Source organism: Furipterus horrens, unplaced genomic scaffold (assembly GCF_987537825.1).
Source record: "Furipterus horrens unplaced genomic scaffold, mFurHor1.1.pri manual_scaffold_11, whole genome shotgun sequence".
Taxonomy (NCBI): domain Eukaryota; kingdom Metazoa; phylum Chordata; class Mammalia; order Chiroptera; family Furipteridae; genus Furipterus; species Furipterus horrens.
Genome location: NW_028327181.1, coordinates 32,111,082 through 32,137,763, shown reverse-complemented (window position 1 = coordinate 32,137,763; position 26,682 = coordinate 32,111,082). Strand labels below are relative to the sequence as shown.

The following is a 26,682-nucleotide window of genomic DNA, read 5'->3' as shown; positions in this document are numbered from 1 at the left end:
ATGCATTCATCTACCTCCAACCATTCACCCATCCATCCATCTATTCACCCACCCATCATCCATCCATCCACCCATTCATCTGCTCACCCATCTATCCATCTGCCTATTTATCACCCACCCTTCCTTCCATCGATCCATCGATCCATCCATCCAGGTATCCATCCATTCACCCATCCCATCCCATCCATCTATCCATATACTCATCCATCCGTTTACCCATCCTGCTGTCCATCCATCCATTTACCCATCCCACCATCCATCCATCCATACTCATCCACTCATTCACCCATCCTGCCATCCATCCATCCATTCATCTATCCATCATTCACAGAGGTCTTTCTGTGAATCAGGTAGTGTAAGATGCTAAGAGAATGGTGATGTATAAAACAGACAAAGACCTACCCTCATAGAGCTTACCTTCTATTGAGAGACAGCAAACAAGTAAACAGTTATGTTATTTGGATAGAGATAAGAACTACAAAGAAACATAAAGAAAGTAGCAGTGAGAATGTGAGGGGGTGGTGTTATTTTTACAGAATAGTCAGGGAGGAACTCTTCTGATCAGAAGGGAATTGGTTTGGAAAATTCCAAGAACCCCAACACAGAATTATTCCATATGGTAAGGATGTCATAAAATATTTCAATATAACCAAACAGCTGAATAATAAAGCTGGAAGATATCTGAGGTTCATGAGTATGTCCCAATATTTTAAAAGTAGGAAAACACAGGTTTTAGAAATTATAAATAAGGTTGTTGTTAATCTTTGAAAATTCTTAAAACTGATTATTAAACATATAATTAGTGAGCACTTAGGACAAAATGTAGTGGTTTTCATCAGGTGCCAGCTTCTCTAAGAAGAATCATGGCATACTAACTTCATCTGCTTTTTTGATAGGGTTATCAGATTAATTAATTAAAGAAAACTGTCAATAGAACACATCTTGCTTTTAAGACCCTTAACAAACAACATCCTTAAGAATAAGGCAGATTTGAAATAGGCTAAAGAAATTTGTTTAGAGTAACAATCAATGAATTAATCTCACCTAGGAGGAAGGTCCTATCTCAGTTCCGTTTTGTTAACTATTTTCCACATTCATCTTACTGTGTGGTTACCTCCTCGGCCCAGGTGTTCCCACTGCTATTTTGGTAAGTGTGGGGTCTATCTGACCCACTATTTTAATGTCCCAATGGTACACTTTGCTCGTTCTTTTAATGTAGTTGTAGAACTTCACACTAATCCTTATTTAAGTTCTCTGTGTTATTTTGGAGTTTTCCATCCTATAAGAACAACTTGGTACAAAAAAAACCCCTAAATAAATATACCCGTCTGCTGTTACTGATAAAATGATCTTCTTTGAACCTTAATTTTCTTATGTCTAAAATGGAGATAATAGCAAAATTACAAACTTATTGAGACAAATGAAGCACAGATCACGGGACAGCACACTTTCAGAGGTCCTCCCTGGGCGCGACACTCCCGACACTCACGGCAGCTGGCCTCATCCTGGCCATCCTGGCAGTCCCGGCGGCCATCACAGCGCTTCCAGTTGGGGATACACCTCTTTGGCTGGTGGCACTCGAACTCAAATCGGTCACATTGCCCATGCACGGCAGGAGTGGAGGCAGCGGTAACATTTGCTAGAAAGAGATTTCTTAAATTCACTTTTCAGTACTGCAGAAACCGGCTGGCGATGGTTAAGCAATTCAATGTACGTGGAGAACGGCAGTGGTTCGAGGGTCACTACAAGGGCCTGGAGACCCACGTGAGCTCCGGATCAAGATGCTGACTAGACAGAGACATCTGATTCCACTCTCTCCTGGGACCCGGAAAGAGACAAGAGCCACCCAAGTCTGGAAGCTGGAAAGCAGACGGACAGTGGTAGGTGAATGGAGAGACCACAGAAGGCTGGACCCTATCCTAAACTTTCAGGGGAGCAAGCTAAGACCCAGCAAGATCACCATCACTGAATCCTCAAAAAGCTTGAGAACAGTAATTCAATGGGGGTGAGAGGGAACAGGGAAGGTGCGTAACAGCAGCTGGACTCCCTGCACTCCCCCCCCGCCCCGTCCCAGGAGACCACCACCTGTGCATGGCCCGGTAAAAGGCTAGAGGACTATTATCGGGAGAGGGTGAAATAGGACCGTTTAGACAGAAACAGTTGGAAGCAAGAATGTGGTACTGCAAAGGGGGATTAAACCAACAGATTGCGGAAGGCACACCCTACTCCTTTTGCTCAAGAACCTGGCAATGAGAATTCTATTCCCAGGCAGGACACTGTAAAAATCTTCTCTAGAAAAAGTGACCAGTGTCAGAGACAAATCCAAAGGTAAGGCAGAACAAGAGTTCCTCAAGCAGCCCAACCATGAAACTCAGGGCTCACCAGCCCCCTACCTGAGTGTGCACAGTCCTCAGCAGAAGAAACGCAGGGCTGACCAGCCCCCACCCTACGTGTGCAGAGTCATCACCAGGAGAAACTCAGGGTTGAAAAGACCCCCCCCACCTGAGTGTGCAGAGTCCCCAGCCAGTGAAACTCAGGGGTGACCAGCCCCCATCCCATGTGGGCAGAGTCCCTCAGCAGGGGACCCAGGAAAACCTGTAGCATGAAAAACGGATACCAGTGTAGAACACCTTCACCCAGGAAATGAAATTTGAAGGAAATAGAGACTTTGTGAGAAGAAACCTTCAAAAAATATACCCTTAATATGCTCAGAGAGAATATATATTTATCCACAAATAAAGGAAAAATGGCCATAAAAAGAAATAATTAAAAATTTAGATGCTCTTTAAATTAAAACCATGAAAACTTATATGGGAAACTCAGTAAAAGAGTTGAAGATAGTTGAGTAAATCTTCCGGAGTAGGAAAAAGTATATATAAAGAAATTAAAAAATACAAAAGATTAGAAAAAATAAGGACTAGATCAGAAGATCCAATATATGAATAACAATAGTTCCAAGAAGAAAAAGAAAACAGAAAATATCATAAGTGGGATACTTCAAGTAAAATTTCTAAAACTAAAACACATCAATTTCCAGAATAAAAATGCCTATCTGTGCCCACGACATTGGACAGAAAAGAGCCCACACCACACACATCACTGGGAAATATCAGAACACTGGAGTCAAGGGGGAAATCTATAAGCTTCCAGAGGTAAAAAAGGTTACATGCAGAAGATCAAACACAGAACGGCTTTGGATTACGAGAATTGTTCGAAGACAGAGAGTAGAGTGATGCCTTCGAAGTTCTAGAGGAAAATTATTTACAACTGAGAATTCCAACCATTAATCAGTCTGTAGACCAGAGAAAAGCACTTTCAATCAAGCAAGACCTCAGATATAACTCCCACATACCCTTTCTCAGGAACTTTCTGGAAAAATGCTCTATCAAAACATGAGATTAAAAAAGAAAAATCTGAAAGATAGAAAATTGGAGCTCCGACACAACAGAGAGGTAAAGCGAACGGATGCTGGAGAAGCTACGGCCCAGAGGCACCTGTGCCCCGGGCACAGGGCAGCCACGTGGGGTCAGGAGAGCAGAACTCGACAGGCAAACACGCTGAAGGCTGCTACGGCTACACTCACTACACTCACCTGATGAAGCTACTGCAGAGTGTGCTCCACAAAACAAGGGAGGAAACCAAGAAAAAGCCAGACACAAGATCCAGGAAACAGGGGCTCTAAATCAGGAGAAAGGCAAAGAGCGACCCGAGGACGGCAGTGGTGTCCCAGGGTCAGAGGCCCACTCCAGGCCCAGAGGACGGTCAGCCGAGCGGAGAGGCCCCGCCGTGCAGAGGAACTGCGGCCAGGAGCACTGGGGTGGGAGGAGTCCTCGGGCGGGGTGGCGTTGTGGAACAGTATTCTGCGAGGCTGCTGACAGGGGAAAGCATTAGCAAATGCGACAAAACAACCTGAGCGGGCAAACACAAGCAGAGCTGCTGAACTTTCAGGTGTTACGTGTACTCCACAGCGTTAACTGAACAGTCAAAGGGGCCTCTCCGACCCCAGCACTCTGCTAAAGCAGGCATGGAGAAAGTGGTAAAAGGGCCAGGCTACAAGTCCAGCTCAAGGCAAACCATGCACTATACTTGGACAATGAGGCAGCCGTGAGACAGCTCTGGTGCAAGGAGGATGCGATATTGTGCCAAGGTGGCTTCTGGGAAGGATGGGAAGGGAGGGACATGGGGCAGCGAAACCAGACTGGAGACTCTTACACTGAAGCAGGAGCATGTGAGAGCCAGACATGCCACCTGTCTAAACGTGAACCAACAACGCACGTTAAAAAGGAAATCTTTACGAAAGCTGAATGGAATATCTAAATAGGAATCTGCTCATTCATGGGATTAGTCAGAATCTGCTGGAGTTTGTTACGGTCCTCATCAGAGTTTCAACAACCAAAAACAGTTTCAAAAGAAGGATAGCCAAGTTACTAGGCAGAGAGGTAGGCCCGGGGGGGAGGGGGGGGTGGCAGGAGGAGGGCAGAGATAAAAGTGTTGTTTTGGTTTTCCTTTGTTTTGGGGTTTCTTTTTTACAATCAGTTTTAATTTGAGGAGCATTATGGAACACCTGACTATTTGCCTATGACTGTGGTAGCCACAGTGATGGATTCAAAGTAGTATGCAGCATGGACCCAAAACACAATTGCTGTAGAAAGAAAAGGTTTATACTCATGAAGGGATGAGGAAGCAATATATAGGAGATCATAATTAACCCTTTGAGTGCCAACGTCGCTGTGAGCAACGCTGACAAATTTCCCAAAAGTGCCAGCATCGCTCCCAGTGACTCTTTTTTCGATGACTATAAATGTAAATAACAATGGAATAATTTGTATTTTATGTTTTGTTATCTTTTTTTGTACCTCAGTTTATATATTGATATAACTTTTTCTCATGTTGATCCAAAATTCGAATTTTTACACTTGTTCAAATACTGACATATTAATTCTGTTATAATTTTTACTTACATTTTTAACGGTCCTTTTAATTTCATTTATCTTTGCAACAATCATCAAAACTCTATGCAGTGTGCATGATAAGGAAGCTTTTGCTAATGGACATTTTCATTGCTTCACGGTATGGCGTTAGCATTTTTTCTGGTGTCTCAGCAGAGTAGGTTTATTGCTCTCACGACGGAAACATGGAGAGTCCTTGAGACATCTGACCACCTCATATGGAGACATAGGAACCTGAATATGGATATGATGTAGAGTGGGGGACCTTATACCATCTTACATTGAGTCAGTCTTTTCGATGAGGGGACACTGTTTACTGAGGACCTGCGAAGTGCTGCATCTTAGGTCCATTTCACCAGCGACAGAATCATGGAGCGTCCTTGAAACATCTGACCCCCTCATCTGGAGAGATAAGGACCTGATGTCCTCTGACAATGAGTCAGCCTTTCGGAATGAGGGGAACGTCGTTTACCGCGGAAATGCGAAGCGCTGCATTGGTTCCCAGGGTGTCCCTCTAGTAGGCTGTAAGTACAACGGAGGTTAGTCTCTCTCTGCGTCGGAGCAGATTCGGGTGTCAGCGCTGCCCGACGGTGTTTGCGGTAAACGCGCATTTTCTTCTGCCTTGAATAAAAAGTATCAAGAGTTGGTATCCTCTGGGTGAAGCAATATTCTTATCATACTAGAGCGGATCATTCTTTCGTGCTACAAGAGCAAGACTACTTTCAAGAGTCGCGGATGAAGAAAAGGATTCAGTTGAACTTTAGCCAGGGAGTGATCTTATACGATTCTTACGGCCAGTATTCACTCATTTTGTGCCCGTGCTTTTTTATATTGGAAAGACATTTATAGGAAAACTGAAAATGAGGGCCCCAATGAAGAGAAAGGAAACTGTGCGTGAAGAAGGAATTTCTAAATTGGTCAACAATGAAAAGAGTGACAGCGATCTTGTGATAAGTGATCTTGGAAGCAGTGCATCTGAAGATGAAGTAAGTGATGTTGAAACTGAACCGTCTTCTTCTGAAAGTGATGCCAGTGAAAGCTGTTGGGCTGAGAAGGACGCAGACGGGCAGGACACAGCACGGCGTCAGCATCAGTTCTCAGAGCTTCCAGGTGTGAAGCATGCCCCTCCGACTGACTCTAAGCCAAGTGCTTATCTTCATCTCTTCTTCACTGAAGCGCTGCTGAAGCTGATGGTCACCAAAACTGACAGATATGCACAACAGAAGCTTCAGTCACACAAAAACTTGTCCCCTAATTCTAGAGTGAGTTCTTGGAAACCAATGACTTTGCAGAAATAAAAGCTTTTATAGCTTGTATACTCAACATGGGCATAACGACTAAACCAAGCATGTACAGCTACTGGCCGAAAAAGAAATCTTTGTCAACACCCTGGTTCCACATATGTTCTCTCGTAACCGATTTCGGTTATTGCTGAGGTTTCTTCATCTTGTAGACAATTCCAAAATCCCCACTCCTGATGATCCATCTTATGAGCCATGTGCTAAATTTCAGCCAATAGTTGATCACGCCAATCGTATCTTTCGGCCTTACTATACTCCCCACCGACAATTGAGCATTGATGAGAATTTGGTTGGTACCAAAATTCACAGCAGATTATTGCAGTACTTGCCAAATAAACACCATCATTGCTGGGGAGTAAAATTCTGGATGTGTGATGCAGTCTCAAATGACTATGCTTACCTTGGAGCAAAAAGTAATACAGACAAAGACGATGTGAAAAAACATGGTTTGGCCTCTATTATAGTAACTAAATTGCTTACCATAGGAAATTATACAAATAAAGGTTATCACGTCTTTTGTGAGTTTTTTTAGTTCAATTCCCATGGCTAGGTACCTCTACTCAGTAGGGACATACATGACAGGAACACTTCGTAGGAATTGAAAATTTCTCCCTCACCAGATTCCACAAAAGTTCAATGTGGGAGAGGTAAGAATTTTTAGAAATGCCTTCCTGTTTCTGTGTGGGTTCAGGGAAAAGAAATCTCAAAGAAAGCAGGCACTGCTCCTTAGCTCTTATTCAGGTCCAACAGTGTGGAACATAGCATCAAAGAGAAATATGACACCAATTTCCAAGCCAGATATCATATTGGAATACAACTGATACATGGGAGGCGCAGACACGTCTGACATGATGCTTTACGTGTATTTGGAGGAAAGAAGATCACTGAAGTATTGGAAGAAGATTGTGTTCAATGTATTATCAAGAATGCTGCTGAACGCATACATTTCTTTCTAAGGAAAATTTTTTAGGTGGGAACAAACCGATGTCTCGATTGAACTTCAGCACCTCCATAACAGAAGAGCTTGCCAGAGGATGGCATGAGGTTAGAGACACTGTTAACAAATCCAGCAATGAAGAAAATCCACCAGGTCCCTCTCACGCATATGGCATAAAGATGCTTCCAGAAAGAAAGCTAAGGTTGTGTGAGGAATGCTCAACACCAGAAAGAAAAATCAGGTTGAGAACAGTACGTGTGAGAGGTGACAAACGGCTGCACCCAAGATGTGTCAATAGCCACAGATGTTAATATAGAAACATCTTACTCTTATTGTATTGTTTTTGCTTTTCATTTTTGTTCATAAACCGTTTTTCACTGTTGATATCTATTGATATATGTCTCTGGTGTGAACCTCATTTGTATTCATTTTTTTTTGTATGTTATGAAGTTTTCTTTTTTTTCAAAAATTTATGCAATATTTGGCATACTTCTTGCTTGCTATCCATGTTGCCATGTGTTTTTTCAAATTATAATCATAGGTTTTTTATTATGCCATATATTATACTTCGAAACCCATATTGAAGAAAGTTTTTTTTTAAAATAATTGTTATAAAATTTAAATGCAATAAATTTTTTGCTAAATTGCATCAAAGAACACTGCTTACAAAAGAAGTGTATTTACTATATGTTGTGAGATTTTCAGCAAATTATTATAATAATGTTTTTATAGACATTTTTCATAAACTCTGCATTTCTCAGCAAAATAGCCTAGCATTTCTCACACAAATTTTAGCAATTACGCATGGCACTCAAAGGGTTAAGAATCAAAAGGTATGTTCAATGAGATTGGAAAAGAGACCCACATCACGTAAAGAACTCAATGAAAGCTCCAAGGAAGAGGGGCTTGAGAAGGAGACTCAGTCCCTCCTTGCTGGAAGCAGGAACCTCAAATTTTAGTGAACACGGACCAGATGGGAGCTCCTGGGCTCGACTCGGGAATTCCGATTCTATATTTTCATAAACACCAGAAGTGACCTGTGTGCACTGCTTTGAGAAATACTGACGGCATATCTAGGGCTCTTTTAGCTACAAGATCCATGCTTCTGTGTGCTGTGACGGATGTGGGTCTCCCCGAGAGGGAAGTAGGAGGACAGCAGTTTCTGGAAAAGTGATACCCTGCTAACAGAACACCAGCAGAGATGAAGCAGCTCTGCGCGGAGCAGATGAGGAGCCCAGCTGGGCTGGTGTAAGAAGCCACAGCAGACAGGGGGTAAGCTTACACAGGGACTCGAAAGTAGGACTCGGGTCAGGAGCAGCTCCCGGGCAGAGGACAGAGGAACCCACTGATGATGTTAGACAGGGCAGTGGTGGGACAGAAATAATCTTTCAGGAGAAAATTCAGGTGGCCGACCTAGAAGTTTTCTAATGAAAGCATGGAAGACAACGGTCAAGTCTGTAACTCTAAGTGTTAGTTTGAAATAGAATCCTGCTTAGGAAAGCACACAGTATCCTCACCGCTGAATTCAGTCAAGGGCACACACTAGATGGGGTCTCAGTTCACCCCTGCCGAAGCTAGCCGGTTCCTGCACACTCAGCTGCCTCTGTGTGTGTGTTCTGTCACTAGAGGGCAGCACTCACCCATGTTTCAGTAGGAGGGTTACCAACAAATAGGCAGGAAACTGGACTCTGTCCCTGAGGGTGGGCATAGGACACACACACACACAACCCCACACACCCACTGTGATTTCCCAGGAAGAAAGCAAAGGTACCCAACGGCAGCGAGGGCAGCTGCCCTCTTCCTGCAGGAAGAGCAGAGGGCATTTATAAAAAATGGGCCACCCCAGTTCCTAGCTCTGAAGTCCCCTGCTCTGGAGCTAAGGAGGCTGGCCGCCACGCTCAGAGTCCCCACCAGCAGGAGCCTGCCGGCCACACAGTTCCCAGGGAGGACCCGGATGGCCCTCTCCACACAGCAGGTGCCGCGCACAGAGGAGGCGGGCCAGCACTTACCGGGCGAGGGGCAGGCCTCCTCATCTGAGCCGTCCGCACAGTCCCGGTACCCATCGCACACCCAGGCGCCCATCACGCAGGCCCCGTTGCTGCAGCGGTAGTGATTCAGTGCGCACGTCGAGGGCCCCGGAGTGGGGGGAGGAGGAATATGGGAATCTGAGGAAAACACCCACCAAGAAAACCCCTGAGGTTACAAGAAGCTTGCTGTCAGACCACAGTGGGTCCCAAACCTAGCGGGGATCCCAGTTTCAGCTGCACCCCACAGTGCCCAGCACAGGACTGAAGCACGGCTCATCTACGGATCATTAGTAACGGGGTGTCAGAACAGATGGTATTTTTTCCTTTTTGGAGCCTATTCACCTTACTTACTATATTTGATTCAGGCTAATAATATTCAGATAAGTTTGCTTTTTGGGCTCATGAAAGGAAGGTGGTCCAGAATGCACAGGTGGGGATGGGGGCAGGTGGGTGGAGGTTCCTTTGGAGGGTAAACACTGTTCTGGTTAATTCAGCCAACCAGAATCCCCCAAGGCCTGGTTCAGACAGGAGGAAACCAAAGCGAGAGGCACAGGCCTGCGCCCCACGTCCGTGCCACTTGACTGTATCAGGGCATGGGGTCACCGAGAGCCTCGTTGCAATGCAGCTTCTGACTCAGGATGGTGGCCTAGGGGAGGGGAGGGTCTGCGCTCCTAACAAGCTCCAGGAACGGCAGCGGCTGCTGCTCTGCACACTGGGAGCAGCCGGGCTCTGGGGTTCTTCCTACACAGAATACGAGATGCATAATCCTAGGAACAGAGTCACCTGCCATACTAATTTCCCACATAAGAGTGGGATGGAACTCCGAGTTACCCCCTAAAGAAAGCCCTGCGCTGAGCCGAACCCGGCCTCCTACCTCCACAGCCCCTCTCGTCAGACCAGTCCCCACAGTCGTTGTCCCCGTCGCACCGCCACCGGTGGGGGACGCAGTGGCCATTCTCACACTGGAACTGGAAGTAGCGGGAGCAGTTTGGGGCTTCAGTGGGGTTTTCTGGGGAGATCAAACACACCATCGGTTACCTGCCCTGCACCAGTGTGAACATAAAGCTCTGACATACTCATGGCCCCTCACACCTGCGTCCCAGGGCAGCCTGCCGGTCCCCACCTCACGTCCTCAACAGAGATCCAGCCAGGAACCAAAAATACGTCCACACACTGAGCCAAGCGCATCTTCCTGGACCCAAGCGCATGTACCTGAGTTTTTATTTTGACACTTGACCAAAGGAATGACCTAACTGACTACTGATGACAGCACAATGGTCACAACGATGCTATTGCTCTGTGGCATCTACAGCGTTTAGGAAGGAGGGGGAAGCACACTTGGAAATCTTTACCATTAAACCACTGCTTACTACAGCCCTGATACAAAATGTGAGCTTCCCAAATGGGGAAAGAAAATGACATGGAACGAGCACCCCTGACCCCACCAGGGCCAGCTGCCTGTTCAAGCCCCCACTCCTCATGGGGAGAGTCAAGCAGTGGCAGGACGCAGGACTGGGCAGGGGCATCAGCTGTGGCCATGGGGCGGAAGCTGTCGCGAGGGCGGCAGGGGCGAGAGGACGAGCCTGCCCCTCACTCACCACAGCGGGCCTCGTCAGAGCCGTCGCCACAGTCGTCTGTGCCATCGCACTTCCAGACCAGACTGACGCACACGCCGTTCTGACACTGGAAACTGAACTCATCACAGGCCTTGCGGAACTCGGGGTCTTGGGCTAGAGGAGAAACAGACAGCCATGAAACGCCGGCTCCTGCCACAGTGGGCCGTGCACAGTAGCAGGGCGGCCGGGAGACAAGAGGAAAGAGCAAAGGCCCTCCCCCATCTAACGGAAGAATTCCTTGGAAGCAAAAGCCAAGTAATGAAGGCTTGATCCCAGATCTCAGAACATGGCTGCCTTTGGAGACAAAGTCTTTAAACAGGTGATTAGGCTAAAGTGTGGTCCAGACCCAGTGTGACTAGTGTCCTTGAGAGACAGGGACATGAGGACACAGACAGGCCCAGGGGAGACCCTGTGAAGGAATGAGAAGACAGGCACCTGCAAGTCAAGGAGACAGGCCTCAGGAGGAAGCAAGCCTGCCAACAGCTGGCCTGGGCACCCCAGCCCCCGGGCTGTGAGGAGGCGCGTCCCTGGTTCAGGCGGCCCGTCTGCGGGCCTTCGTGCCGCGGTGCCGGAGCAGGCAAACGCAAGCGCACGCTCCACGCAGGGCCGTTCCAGGGATGGGGCTACTGCGGAGAACAGGGCAGGGCGCACACTCCCGAAGGGGCAGACGGGCAGGGTGTGAGGTGGGGTAAGTGCTGCAAAGACCACCGGAGCAAGGCAGGGGCCCACGGTGTGGGGGTAAGCGGCCTGTCAAAGGAGGTGGCCCCTGAGCCAAGGTCTTGGTCCTTCTCCGTCTTCCCTTTAGACGTGTACCAGCAACTAACAAGCATGACTTCTGAGGCAACAGACGCAAGTCTTCCTCGGGAAATGCGAGCTTGGACACACAGCGGAGACCGGTGACCCAGAGGCGGTGCCTCCCGTGTGGCCCACCACCGTGTGGCTTCACGGTGGCCAGGCATCGCCTCCCCGCCTGCCCCACTCACGGCATCCAGCAAACGCTGCATCCTCGTCGGAGCCGTCCCGGCACTGCACGATCCCGTCACACACCATGGGCTGGAACAGGCACTGCTGGCGGTTCTTACAGACGAAGTCCATGAAGCGTGTGCAGAGGGGCTCTGGAAGGGGCCGGGGAAAGAGCCCTGAGCCCTTGGGGCCGGTGGACCCTCGCGGGCCCCGGGCCAGCACACCCCGGCGCCGGTGCTCACCCGGCAAAGGCACAGCCCCCATTGTCGGGCACTTGTTCTGTGCCGGGCCCTGACCTAGAACACCTGATGTAAAGTCCGTCATAAACTCTCAGGACAATGTTATGAGAGGCTTTATGGCCCTGCTCTCAAGCGGGGAAAAAACGGCAGCGTTAAGTGTGTTGCCAAGAGCACACGGCGCATGAGGGTGAAGCAAACACTGAAATGCACAGCCACATGGTCTGGAAGCCCATGGTCTGAATCGTGATGAATGGGACAGCTCTGTGACGTGGCGGGGTGGGGCGACACCTTCACGAAGGACCAGGGTCATGGACGCAGCTGTGTCCCCGCCCCCAGCAGGCCGGCGCTGTGCCCGAACCCCCAGTGTGACTGTTTGCACACAGGCCTTGGAGAGGCGATGACAGGTAAATGAAACGCCTACACTTGAAGGAGGGGAGCAAAGTTAACGGGTCAGGGAAGAGCTCCAGCGCTGCAGGACCCGTGTCCTCCTAAGACAGGACAGGAGAGACGCAGCGCAGAGACAAGGCCCCGGGCGCGCACAGAGAGAAGCTAGCCTTTGGCTCCAACTGCAGCACAGCTTCTCTGGGTCTCCTGCGGGCCAGCCCACCACAGACTTGGACTTGCCAGCCTTCAAGTCGCAGGAGACAACTCCTCAAAGGAAACGCGTTTCCTCCCGGTTCTGTGGCTCTCAGTCAGGGTCAGCTGGGTTAAAGCCAGCCCCACACAGGTGCAAAGGGGACGACAGGGCCCAGTCCCGTGCGCACCACCTTCTGCGCGCCCACCCGCGTGCCCGGGGCGGAGGACTCACCACACCGCTGCTCGTCGGAGCCGTCCGAGCAGTCCCGCACACCGTCACAGTGCTTGCTGGAGGGGATGCACGTGCCGTTGGGGCAGCGAAACCCATTGCACTTCTTCTCTGAAACGGAACGTAGGCGTGGGGCAGCGTGGCCGGAGGAAACACGCAGGCGCCCACCGGCCGTGCCGGGGCAGCACAGACCGGGAGCAGCCGTGAGGGCCACTCAGCAGCAGCTGGCATGTTAGTGTGTACGCATGGGACCTAGCTGTGCGCTTGGGGAACTGTGATCTGCCCACACGGGTGAGAAAGAATATAAACACAAGCTTATTCACCGCCACAGTGCCATAGATTGAAAACCACCTACACGTCCATCAGTCGGGCACCGTGTGATAAACTATCACACACTGGAACGCCACAGATTACAGACCCTGTAAAAACACACCCTAGGTATACAGCTATGTGGAAAACAAGGTACCAAACGGCAGGCACAGCACAGTCCTTAGGTGAAATCAAACAAGAACATACAGTATATTTAACTTTGCGTATGTGCTCCAAATAGCTGGAAAGGATATACGAGTACAATCACGGTTTCCTACACGGACAGCGTGGGAATTGGGCCAATGGGTAGGAAAATGTGCGCTGCATAACTTCTAATATTTTTTCCCATTTTGAACCATGTGAATGTGTTACCCACTCAAAACAATTTAAGTATATATGTTTTTTTTTTTATTAAAGCAAAGCTTCAGTGAATGGGAACAAAACATAAATCCTGAGTCTAAACCTGGGTTTTTAAAGCTCTCTTAAATCACTCACCACCGTGATTCTTTAGGAAATTCTAAGCCAAAACCCTTTTGGAGAAAGTTTGTTCCAAAAATGTTAAGAAATTTAGGTTTCTCATTTAGTAAAATATAAAAAATTTTTTTTTAGCTTTTGGGATCAAGTACAGGCTGAAAAATATCTGGTTTTGGACTCTGTGTGCCACGCCTGGAGAGGAGCTGGGCACTGAGTGAAGCTCAGTCCAGCCCCGGCCTGAGCTCCGCCATGGTCCTCAGCATTGTACGCGTTTCTTGCCTGCCCCGCATTCCCCGGGCCTGGAGGGGAGTCTGAACCAGCGGACCTACAGGGCCATTGTGACCTAGCTGGAAACCTCGAGTGGGAATCAACATCGGCTGGCGCAGGGACCTGGTAGTGAGGGCAGCACCAGAGAGGGCAGCACGCCCTCCCCAGACCTGCCCTGTGCACCTCCTCCCCCTGGGCGTCCATCTTTGTCCTTTACTGTAACCCAGAAAACCTAAGTGTTTCTCTGAGTTCTGTGAGCCATTTCAGCAAATGATCAAACCGGGGAGGGAGCCATGGGAACCCAGGTTTACAGCTGGCCCGTCAGAAACAGAGCTGCACTGGGACTGGGACTGGCATCTGACATGGGCCGGGAGGACCTTGCGGGACTGAGCCCCTAACCTGTCAGATCTGATGGTACCCCGAGAAAAACAGTGACCCAGTTAAGTCAGGGGACCCCTGCTGGTGCTGGAGAATGGCCCGGCGCGGTGGCCAAGGTGTGTCAGAAGAGCTCTGTGAGCGCTGAGAGCAGAGCAAAAGCACAGGAAGGTTTTCCTCAGATATACAGCAAACGGGTGAGGACAAGAGACCTTATAGATACTGGGCGTAAAAAAGCATCTTACAGGTTGTGTTTTTGTGGCAGATATTTTGTGGTTAGCATCTATTATGAAGGTGACTGACTATCTCAGACTTTCCTTTTAAATCAATTAAACTGAAAAAGTTCAACTTGGGTCCGTAAGCCATTTTGCCTGAGGACCATAACAGAGAACTCTGAGTCACCAAGTGTTACTTACACAGGAGCTGTTGGCTAATTCCTGGCAGAACACCGGGAATGTAACTGTGGTTAGCACCTGGGAGGATTAGTCGGTTTCCATTTGTTTTCTGCCAAACTGCCATGGAAAAGCAGGGCAGCCCCCTGCTTGCTTGGGAACGGAGGCTGCAGGCGTCTCATGGGATGACGCGGCGGACGGCGCGCACGGGCAGGCGGGACACAAGCCGCTTCCCGGCAGCTTCCCCAAGTGCACAAACGAGAGTGGCTGCAGGTGGGGCGAAGCACCTGTACTTACCACAGCTGACAGGGTCCTCGTCGGAGCCGTCCTGGCAATCCATGTCGCCGTCGCAGGCCCACCGCTGGGGGATGCAGTGCCCGTTGCGGCACTGGAAGTTGGAAGCCTCGCAGGTGTGGTAGACGGCTGCCGGCGAAAGGGCGGAGAAGCCGTCAGCGCCCCCGCCTGGCTGTCCTCCCCACCCGTCCAGGAGCTGCCCAAACAGTGGGGCTCTGCTAGGTCATGAGGGGAGAACTGAAGCTTCTGCGTGTCTCCTTGGCCAGACGCTGGCACCTGGAGCTGCCCTGAGGTGGCGTCGGCCTCCAGACGAGTCGACGGGTTCATAAAGGTACACAAGCACAGACACACGAGCTGAACAGTCACTCGGTTTCCCCAGCAAAGGTGAGACTCATCCCCCTTCTGTGCCTGAAGAAGAGGCTTAGCGAGGTTAAGAAACTCGCCCCGGCTGTCCGTGTCCAAAGCCTGCATGCTGCTCGGCCCTGCTGCTGCCCTCCTCACCAGAACCTCCCGACGCCTCCAGATTCCACAGGCCAGGCGGGGTGATGGCATGTGCTCAGGAGCCTAGGCTCTAGACCCGGGCCAGCCACTGTCTGGGGCCTTGGCTTCACCAATGAACTGATATCTAAGGACCTTGTAAGCTCTGAAAGGCCATGATCTTATCATTCCAATTAAGCTACCCACTTTCAAAGATGGAAAACCTCATATCCAATGAGCACATAAGATTTGTCCAAAATCACAGAGAAAGCAGGCCGCAGACAAATAGAACCGCCTGGCTCTCTGGACGTGACAGTAACATCTGCCAGCAGCAACACACGACACCCACTATGGCCATGAAGAAGCCAGAGGCACATGACCCAGAGCCACTGCTGTGCACAGACCGCCTCACTTGCACACGCGGGCTAGGACCACCTGGGAATCATTTAGAAATATCACAAAGCCTCAGTCAAAGATTAAGTCAAATGCATAATATCTGCCTCAAACCCAAGCAACTCTACCGACCGCCTTCTCTGCCAGATTTCCCTTCCAACTCTGAAACAAAAAGCTGCTTGTGTCCGTTCAAGACTGAACGGAAGCCAGGACAGCCTTGTTCACCACCCGCACAAATAGCATCACCATGACAGACGGGCTCGCTACAAGCTTAACTGTGGACTGGATGTCAGGAGGGGCAAAGAAGACAGCGGTGGAGCACAGACTACAGTTATTTACCCAGTTGAGATGGTTTGCAATAAGCACCTCAAGGGTGGGAAAACTGGTTTCCAGTACCCTCTAGAATTTCTATGGAATTTGAGGCTATTTTTGCAATACTCTGAAATACAAAGGACCTGAATTTTCAAGCCACTTTAAAACAAGTGGTGGCCTATTATCTGTTGTCTTCATACCTCTCTGGAGACCAGGGCTACATCTGATAGCATGCCAACCAATCTACCAAAAGTCTCAGTACTTTACAACCATCAGCACTCAGAATCCGTTAAAGGTCTTTTTAAAATACATTCACCTCTGATAAGAGGAATAACTGTATCATGCATGCAAATACGTTTTTGACCCCATAGCAGCCATTACCTGAAAAGATGTTGGCTTATTGGTTTTACAAGTCTGATGGCCCTTAAGAAATTCCTCACCAAAGCCTTGCTCAGTTACATAAAGATACTATTGCCAAAACTCACTTCCATTCCGGCCCATTTGTTATTACGCAGCCTATGCATTTCACTATTTGTTGAAAATAATTTTAGAGAGCTAATGGAGTTTCCAAATGACAGTTCGGAGAGGCATGTCTGAAATCTCCCGATTCCATCACAGAAGCTGAGCTCAGAAAGACTCATCAGTTTGTACAATTTCATTCACATGGCTGTGCATGACTAGCACACGTACCATCTTCTCTTATTCTGAATTTTTCTGTCCTTTGAGAAACTTACTAGCTCTCTGACCTTGAGTGTCTGGTAAATAATACATGCTCAATTAATAATTTTTTATTTGATTTTTAGGTATGAATGAGATTGACTTTAACACAAACTAAAGCATGTGGGGGAGACAAGGAAGAATACTTTGCATGACTGTAAGACCAGAAGAGCCAATGAGGTAAGTGATCAAGAAATTAAGAGCATCAGGGTTTCTAATAGAGGCCATTACCCTACACCCCACTGAAGAGCAGACGGTCAGGCATGGACAGGTCTTCTGACTCGGCAAGATCCTCCATAACATGTGATCAAAAGCATTAACCAAATAAAAGTAGGGCAGCAGAGAGGAGTTAATTACTCTGACAGGGAAAGCAGTGCCTCATGTTCACAAGGACCTGTACTTGAAGAAGTGAACGAGGGGAAAGAAATGCTAATGTCAACACAACTGAATGACTAATGACATAAAAAGTGACAAAAAGCATTACGGGCTCTGAAAAATAAAGGTCACATTTAAAAGAGAACCAAATACAAATTTTAGATATAAAAAATTTAGTCATGGAAATAAAAACAATTCAGTTGATGTGTGGAAAAGCAGATTAGGTTTAAATGAAAGAGAACTGTTGAACTGGAAGAGAAATCTGAGGCAGTAACTCAAATCCTAGCAGTGAGTCACAGGAGACAGCAAATGTGAAGACGGGAGGCAGGAGCCACGGCCCGTCACGCCCGGTGAACAGGTGCTGGGCACGGCTGCAGGCCACACGAGCGACAGCAGCCAAGGGCCGCGGCACAGGCACGGTGCCGGTCGCTTCCAGCACCACGGGGAAGTATAAGTGCTCAGATTTTAGAAAGCAAACAAGTCTCAAGCAGAATAAAAATAATTCCACACCGAAGCAGGTGAAACTACATAACAACCACCCCCACCCCCACCCCACCCCCACACACATGCAGAAGAAAACACTGACGATAACTCGAGGAAACGCATGTCGGACTGCTGTGCAGAAAATCTGATGAGAATTCAAATCAACCAAAGGAGGCCAGAGGAAAAGCAGAATAATTCCATAAAGATACCTAAGAAAATTACTATAAACCTAGAAGTCCAGGCATATGTGTATTTGGGATTGAAAGTAAAAAAGAAAAAAAAGACGTGTTTATGTAAACAAAGCCTTGAAACAGTTTCCCACTTGCAGACTCCCTGCGTCAAGGAGCTTGAAGGGGCCAGGAGCTCTGAGGGGGACCAGGAGCTTAAGGGGGTGAGCTCGGAAGGAAGACTAGACACAGAAGCAGAGGGGACTGGAGAACGGGTGGACACGTGTAAGTCTGGTTACTAAAAAACAGTAACCGATCAGCTACAGGACTTTCAAATTGTAAAACCTAAAACACTAAGTCTTCTGCATTTTTCAACAGTAAGTATTCGCTACGTATGTTAGTATCGGAACCATGTGCAGGGACTAGGACCAAAGCATTCTTCGGTCCTTGCAGGTCGAGGCAGAGGAAAGATATGAAGAACACACAGAAGATGCCCACGAGTAACAGCTAAAAGCACAAATCAAATGTTTAAGCTCAAGGCCGATGCGGAGGGCTGGGAAGGGGAATAAAAGCCCTCAATTCCATGGGAAGCAGCAGGGGGGGAGGGCAAGGGCAAAGAAGAGGCCCCCCGGAGCACAGGGCAAGCTGAGGCCAACAGGAAGCCAGCTGGCCTGACTTGTTTCTCTTTGGCTTCGCACGTGACCTGATGGGTTAGGTCAGGAAATGCAGCGACAGGCCACACATCTTAACAAGCTTCCCTCCTGAGATGGAATCACCTTCCTTTAACACTGTGGAGGAACAGCCGCTAGAACAGGCTGCATCCCAGCTACAAGCGCTGTATATTTTCCCCCGTTAGCGCTGCCCAGAGACAGAACAAGGGAACTGCGACAAGCCCCCGCCAGAAGAGCAGCCACAGAACGTCTGGCTGTGAAAATCAGCAGGGGCTCTATCCACGGGGAGAGAGGGGAGTCTGCCAGACACCCAGGCGCCCTCTCAAGAGGCCAGCACACAAAATCTCCTCACAGCCACTCGCCCTGGGCAGTGCTGAGGGGACGGGAGCCGTGCAGGACAGAGTGGGCTGTGCGGCTCTTGGGGGAGGGCTGCAGGCACAGCTGCCAGGGTCGCATGCTGAGCCCTCTCCCACTCTGCCCAGAGACAGCATCCTTCCTGGGTGGAGCGCTCCCTCCACGCAGCACAAGCCTGGGAAGGCAACAACCCACGCTGCGACTCCCTGTTGCCCTGCCTGGGCCCCTGGTGCAGACTTCTGTGAAAGCATCCTGAGGAGGCACCCAGGGGGAGTCAAAGACTTCGTTGTGTGGCTCTGGGACAGGGCCATTCCCCGCCCCCCACCACAAGCCAGAGCAACGCCACCCACCCCTCCACAGGAGACCCACCAACCCCATGACCAAAGGACCGCCAGCTCCACCCACTCGACGCCCGAGCTCCCGCCAGCCGGGTGCGCACGCTGCCGTGCAGAAGACGCTCCAGGAGGCCTGGGCAGATGGAGGGAGATGGAGCCGTGTGGCTCTCCAGCGGGGTCACCTCCCCTCCCACACCACTGGCGCCGCTGCTCCTGTGCAGAGACCCCCTTCACATGGCCACACACTGGTTGGGTCACCAGGGTGAACACTACTGGCCTCACCTGGTGACACCCTGAGAGCCTGCCTCACCACAAAGCCCTGTGGGCACCCAGGGGGGGGTGTGTGGCCGCTGGCCCTGGGGCACCCCGACACTGATGCTGGGGGGCTTCACACCCAGCACTGGCACAAAGGTCAAACCTGTATCTGTCTGGCGCACACCACACGCCCCTACCTGGTCACTCACTGAGAACTCACCTCCTGCGAATCACCAACTAGCAGAGCACCAGACGCTCTTTCACTGAGTGAGCCAAAGAGGCAGATAACAGGTGAAAGCAGACCTCGGTGACCTTGGGCCTTTTGCTGACCTACCCCAGATGCAGTGCTGGTAAAAACTGGCCTGAGTGTGCAGCTTACCCTCTCCCACACACACCCAGGCCCAGCTGAGGCTGCCACAGACTATGTATTGCTCTGCAGCTCCAAACAGGTAGCCCAGGGCCAGTCACGGACAGCACCTGACATTGACCTGCCCTAAAGACCCACTCAAGTAGCCCCAGAATCAAAACACCCAGTGTTGGGATTCAGACCACATCATAGCACGACCCACTTAGCTCCACAAGTGACAGACCCCAAGGAAGACCCCTGCAGGGGCGAATTCCACTACGTGGGGTCAGCACCTGCACATCAGCTCATACACTGTGTTTGAGGTCGACCCTCACAGCCAGCCGGAGGGTAAATGCCACCCAGGATGAGCCAAGAGCAATCAAGACTCAACTACAGGAGGGCTCACACAACACACATGAGGGACATTCCTGGAGCATGTAGCCAGGCGACTAGAAAGACTGTGCCACCGAGCCCCATCAGAAAGCCACCACCTAAGGTCACCCCACCAAGACTGGGAGGCATAGCAAATCCGCATAACACACAGAAACAAACACAGAGAGGTGGCCACAATGAGGAGGCAAAGAAACATGCCCCGACTGGGGTTAATAGCCAAAATTTATAAAGAACTTACACAACTCAATCCCATAAAAATAAATTATCCAATTAAAAATGGTCAGAGGACCTGAATAGACACTTCTCCAAAGAAGACATACAAAAGGCAATAAACATATAAAAAGATGTTCAATGTCACTAATCACCAAGAAAGATGAAAATTAAAACCACAATGAGAAATCGTCTCACACCTGTCAGGATGGCCATCATCAATAAATCAACAACCAACAAGTGCTGGCGAGGATGTGGAGAAAGGGGAGCCCTACTGCACTGTTGGTGGGAATGCAGACTGGTGCAGCCGCTATGGAAAACAGTGTGGAGCTTCCTCAAAATTTAAAAATGGATCTGCCTTTTGATCCAGTGATTCCACTTCTGGAAATATATCTGAAGAAACCCAAACCACTAATTTGAAAGAACATATGTGCCCGTATGTTGACTGAAGCATTATTTACAAAAGCCAAGATATGGAAGCAGCCCAAGTGTCCATCAATACCTAGTGTATTAAAAAGCTGTGATACAATATTTGAGAGGGGGGGGATAGTTAATTTTTACGAACCAGGGGTATGGACTTGGGGGGGATTGCTGGGGGAGGGGGGTGCTGGGTGGAGGGGAACAAGGGGGAGAAAATTGGAACTGTTGTAACAATATAATCAATAAAAAACATTAAAAAAAATAAAAAATAAAAAGCTGTGATACATATGTGAAATAAAATATTACTCAGTAATAAGAAAACGTGGCAGCACGGATGGACCTAGATGGAGGGTATTACACTAAGCAAAATGAGTCAGTCCGAGAAAAAGAAACACCATATGATTGCACTTACATTTGGAATCTAAAAGAGCAAAATTAAAAAAATAGAGAGACTCGTGAATCCAGAGAGCAGAGTGATGGTTGCCAGAGGGCTGGGGCTGGCGAGGGTGAAAGAGGGGAAGGATTAAGAGCACAGACTGGTGGTCACAAGAGTCACAAGAAACAAAGCACAGCGCGGGAACAGTCAGTCACGCATGGTGTCAGGTGGGCTCTGGAATTATCAGGGGGAGCGCTTTGTAAAGTACATGACTGTCTAACCAGTAAGCTGTACACCTAAAACCCACACAAAATAATACTGTGGGTAAACTGTAACTGAAAATAAATAAGTAAATGTAAAAAAGTTAAGTTCTCTTCCTGGCAAAAATAAGTGTACTCTAGCTGAAGGAACAATGAGCTGTGAAACAAAGCCCGGGTTACCACGGTGCTAAAGCAGACCTGCCCGACCATAAGACAGTCAAACAGAGCATCTGTACCCCCGTCACTGCAGGGAGTTAAGCCAGAACTGGGTGACAGAGGAGGCTGCAGGGACTATCTGCGCATTAGGTGGTGAAACTGCTTAGTTCGCCACAAGCTCCCCGACTCCGTGCTCTGCCTCATCCACCCCGCTGTATTGGAGACTCATTCACTCACTCAGTCAGTCATAAAAAAGTGTGTAATCAACAGGAGTAACCTCATACCAACAGAAGAATCAGAACGTTACTGCAATGTTACACTACCAAGCCTGCCTCTGATTTCTCATGTTGTTTCCAAGTTTATTCGTAGTGAAATCCTGCCCCAAAGAGAGCAAGCACAGTTTAAGTTTTCTCCGGCTGGGGAACGCCCTCAACGCCCTTTCAACTGCATGAGGTAGTTAACTGCCACTCCATGTCTGCTCCACAGACTAGGAGCCTGTCTGTGAACCGTCTGTCCCCAGTCCTGAGACACGAGAAGCTCAGGTACAACGTAAATCAACCACGTATCTGTCATTCAGGACACCGTCTAGTTCAGTCAGCCTTTCTCAGTGAGGGAAGCGGGACGCTGACATGAGGTTTGTCACAAGCTTATCACAGGCGGCTCTGAGCAGCACTGAACCAGCTGACTTCTGCTGCACTCCTCAGGGCCGGGAAGGGCCGCAGAGCCAGCCACCGCGCGCAGGCGGGCACGCAGAGGAGCGCCGGGAACACTGACCTGAGCAGTTGGCTTCGTCAGACCAGTCCCGGCAGTCGTTGTCCCCATCGCACACCCACGAGGCGCGGATGCACAGCCCCGAGCCGCAGCTGTACTCGTCACTCCGGCACTGGTGCGTTTCTGCAGGCGAGACCACAAACAGGGTGAGGACCCGGTGCCCCGCTCAGCGCGCCCCCTCTGGTGTCCCAGTCCCCGAGGGTTAGAGGAGCGCTGTTAACCCCTTAACGCTGGTTCCCCAGCGATGGTGTGAATGAGAGACCACTGAGGGTGGGTTCCAGCTACACGCAGGGGCCGAGATGCTGACCCTCACACGCTTGCCATGGCTGCCTCTAGGGAAGAGAAGCCTTGTCCACGGACCTCTGTGCATATTAGAAATATCACCATTTTCTCTGGTGGTGAAAGGAAGGCTGGGAAGCAAGCTCTTGTTGCCCAAAAAGTGTTTTCAAGAAATAGCAGACTTTTAGAGACAAGAGCCTGCGGTTTCAGGAAAGGACTAATAAAAAGTTGGAGTGTGTTGGTCAATGAGATGCTCAGCTTGGGCAGCGGGACCCAGGCCAACCCCCAGAGCAGGACACATGAGCGGGGCCTCCCTGGGGGCGCCCAGGGTGGGGGTGGGGAGCCGACCCCCAGAGCAGGACACATGAGCGGGGCCTCCCTGGGGGCGCCCAGGGTGGGGGTGGGGGGCTGAGCCCCAGAGCAGGACACACGAGCGGGGCCTCCTTGGGGGCGTCCAGGGTGGGGGTGGGGGGCTGAGCCCCAGAGCAGGACACACGAGCGGGGCCTTGCTGGGGGCACCCGGGGTGGGGGTGGGGGGCTGAGCCCCAGAGCAGGACACACGAGCGGGGCCTCCTTGGGGGCGTCCAGGGTGGGGGTGGGAGCCGACCCCCAGAGCAGGACACACGAGCGGGGCCTCCCTGGGGGCGCCCAGGGTGGGGGTGGGAGCCGACCCCCAGAGCAGGACACACGAGCGGGGCCTCCTTGGGGGCGTCCAGGGTGGGGGTGGGAGCCGACCCCCAGAGCAGGACACACGAGCGGGGCCTCCCTGGGGGCGTCCAGGGTGGGGGTGGGGGGCTGAGCCCCAGAGCAGGACACACGAGCGGGGCCTTGCTGGGGGCACCCGGGGTGGGGGTGGGGGGCTGAGCCCCAGAGCAGGACACACGAGCCGGGCCTCCCTGGGGGCATCCAGGGTGGGGGTGGGGGGCTGAGCCCCAGAGCAGGACACACGAGCGGGGCCTCCCTGGGGGCGCCCAGGGTGGGGGTGGGGGGTTGGTGCAGTCGGACAAGCGCCTGGCAGGAGGCCACTCTGGCACCATCTTTTGTAGGCCTGGAGGACAGTATTCAAGGAGAACCTTCCAATGGAGTTTCACAGATTCTACAGAAACAACAGTAGCGAGGTTTCAGGCCCAGGGTGGCTGCCTCCATCGCCTCACTCAGGACAGGCTGGGGGTGATGTTGGCGGTTCAGCGTTTTAGAGAAAACAATCTGGAGACTTATTAGGCAGCCCTGGCCTGAGGAAGGGACTGACCAAGACCGTGGGCTGGGCTCAGGACCACTAACTTGGATGGACCACAGATGGATGACCTAAAGGCACTGTCCCTGCTTAAAGGTCACCTGGGCCCGGTGAGGGAGTGACAGGGCACCAGGAACATGTCACCACGTGCAGGTCCCGCCCGACTGGGCAAAGCCAGCTGCACACTGTAACCCTCTCAGTGTGCTGAGGAGGAAATGGGAGGAAGAGGGGAAAATAGTTGTGAATCCCAAGGATTGTTCTCTGGAACTTCATATTTCTCAAAGACGAAGGTAATTACGAAACCCCCACCCCCCAAGAAAAAGCACAGGAGCCTCTCCCCGGCTCCCCGTGCTCCGGTGCCTGTGAGTCAAACACCTGCTCCTGGAGAAGCAGGCCCTGTCCGTGCACACGGCGCCGCCTGCCGGACCCGCCTGCACACAGGCAGGGAGCCCACCTTCTGCCCGAGGTCTGTGGGGGCGGGGCCTCCAGCCTCACTTCCTCGCACAGCTGTGGACCCTCCAACCAGGCACGCCGGCACCGCAGGAGCTCCCTCCTTAGACAGCCAGCGACGCGAGCCTGGTGCCAGAGCCCACGCACAGGATGGGCCCGTGGGACTGGCAGGGCAGCGCTGCGCCCCATCCTGACAGAACCAGCTGTGGCCCCTGGAAAAAAGCCCCTGACCTCTGTGGACCTCCGTCGTTTAATCTGGAAATTAAAATGACTACACTAGACAGTTCCTATCACTCCAACATGCTGTTTTTCTAAATACAAAAATTTCCATTCAGAAAACAGATGTGCAAACAAGGTCTGTAGCATCCGTTGACTTCTGAGAGAGTTTTCTGCATCACATTGGTTAAAGGAACAAAGCAGTTCCCAAGGTGTAGGTGTGCGTCCTCAGGAGGTGCGTCTCACAGCCACCCAGAGGTGTGGGCCAAGTCTGTGCAAAAACCAGCTGAGTGGATTCATAAGTTCCCTGCCACGCGGTCATACCCATGGCCCCAGTGTCTCTGCATGGCGAAGCCGGGTCCCTCTGGCCTCTGTGGATGCGTCGGTCCCACCGTGTGACATAGGCGCTCATGCAGCTGTGTGTCCTAACTCTGGGACCAGCTCTCAGAGACCCTCCACATCCGACCCACTCCCGCCGTGCGCACAGCCCAGAGCAGCGAGGCTGCCTCCTCCCAAACAGGGATCCTGGACTTCGTGTCCCCTTACCACAGTGACTTTCATCACTGTTGTCGCCACAGTCATCCTCAAGGTCACACTTGTAGGAGAGTGGGATACAGGTCCCAGACTCCTGGCAACGGAACTGCATGTCCAGATCACAGACGGTAGTGGCTAAAAGGAAAGAGAGAGGACATGCTCACTAGGTACAATTCATTCCCCCAAATACAAACTTCCCACTGGAAAACCAATTTAACAAGAGAAGGAAGCAGATTGTAATGGTAGTAACAGAAACAAAGCCTACACTTCTGGGGGGAAAGGGCAAGATAACCTGACATTTACAACCAAGGGAGATAAGAGGCTTTCTTTCCAGGGGCAGCTTGTAAACAGAAACAGGACCAAGAAACACGAGCAGCTGGCGTCTGGCTGGGAAAGAAAGCAGTGGGCTTCATTCGCTACCTCCCAAGATGCCCTCAGACAGTAGGTGTCTCCCTGAGTAGGTCCAGGGACACCTTTACCTGGCAGCCCCCCTTAGGAAGCCCAGTTTCACACATGAAGCTGGACCTCAGCCAACGGGTGACAGAGGAGGTGTGCAGGCAGCTTTCTGCAGCGGAAAGCCAGCTCTGCAGTCAAGGCTGCGTTTCAAATCCTGACTCCGCCTCTTCCTCAAGCAACTCACTGACCTCCCTGAGCCTCCATTTCCTCCGCTTTAAAAGGTGAAAAGGTAACGCAGCGAAGCGCTTGCCGAGACCGAGACTAGACATCAATCTTAATTCTGCCGCCCACAACCTACCCAACAATTCTGCACCTCCCTTCTCTCTGCTGTTAAATGAAGATAATACCTACTTCACGGTGCTCTTATGAAGGGAAATAAGAAGACCAATTTGGGACCAGAGGCCATTATACAGGATGCAAATGTGATGAGCCCACCGACTGAGCTTCTCTCCCTCCCCGACAGAAGCGCCCTGGCTAAATGCGAGGAGGAACCTGTGGGACAGGTTCTGGGAAGGAGGGCTACTCCCCAGAGCAGCAGGTATGAAAGCAGCAAGAAGCCCGGTGAGAGGACCCCGGGCTGGGCCTGAGGCAGCCCTGCAGCCACACGCCTGGCAACGCTCGCTGGCGGCCCCTTTCTTGTCTGGAACGGAGCCCACCGCGGGAGGCGGGAGGCAAACGGGAAAATGGCCAGCTGGCGGGGGGCTCCCATGAAACCCCCAAGCGCCCGACAGTGCACGAGCCCATGCAGGTGGCAGTGCAAGAGGGAGGGCGACCTGCTCACCACACCTCCCGCATCTCCCTCTACTCCAGTCCTTGTCTTCCCAGCAGGCAGCGGCCAGGACAGCAGTGACCCAGACGCCGTCCCCGCCCCACAGCCCCACAGGACAGCGAGTCACTGCTGTCCGAAGTCCAGCTCTGCCTCCGCGACGAGGGAGACACAAGGCACAGAAGCACCATGCTCTCTCGTCCCCAAGCCCCACTTGAATCCCCGTGCCCCGCCCCCACCCCCCCCACCCCGGCCACATCTGAGGAGCCTCAACCGCTCTGATGTGCAGGTCCAGACACCCTGTGGCTCTCGGTCCTGCCCCGACCCA

The 26,682-nt window shown here is 50.9% G+C and overlaps 1 protein-coding gene across 1 annotated transcript in view; it reads right to left on the bottom strand.

Annotated features, from left to right (window-relative positions):
- Positions 1–26,682, bottom strand: part of SORL1 (sortilin related receptor 1) — a 169,156-nt gene that overhangs the window by 27,133 nt on the left and 115,341 nt on the right. The window contains exons 24-32 of the mRNA XM_090257292.1: positions 25,145–25,267; positions 22,423–22,542; positions 14,952–15,077; positions 12,841–12,948; positions 11,814–11,945; positions 10,813–10,944; positions 10,089–10,223; positions 9,197–9,352; positions 1,490–1,639 (exon numbers count right to left, since the gene is read on the bottom strand). Coding sequence (XP_090113418.1) covers positions 1,490–1,639; positions 9,197–9,352; positions 10,089–10,223; positions 10,813–10,944; positions 11,814–11,945; positions 12,841–12,948; positions 14,952–15,077; positions 22,423–22,542; positions 25,145–25,267 — 1,182 coding nt within the window. The remainder of the gene's footprint in view (positions 1–1,489; positions 1,640–9,196; positions 9,353–10,088; positions 10,224–10,812; positions 10,945–11,813; positions 11,946–12,840; positions 12,949–14,951; positions 15,078–22,422; positions 22,543–25,144; positions 25,268–26,682) is intronic.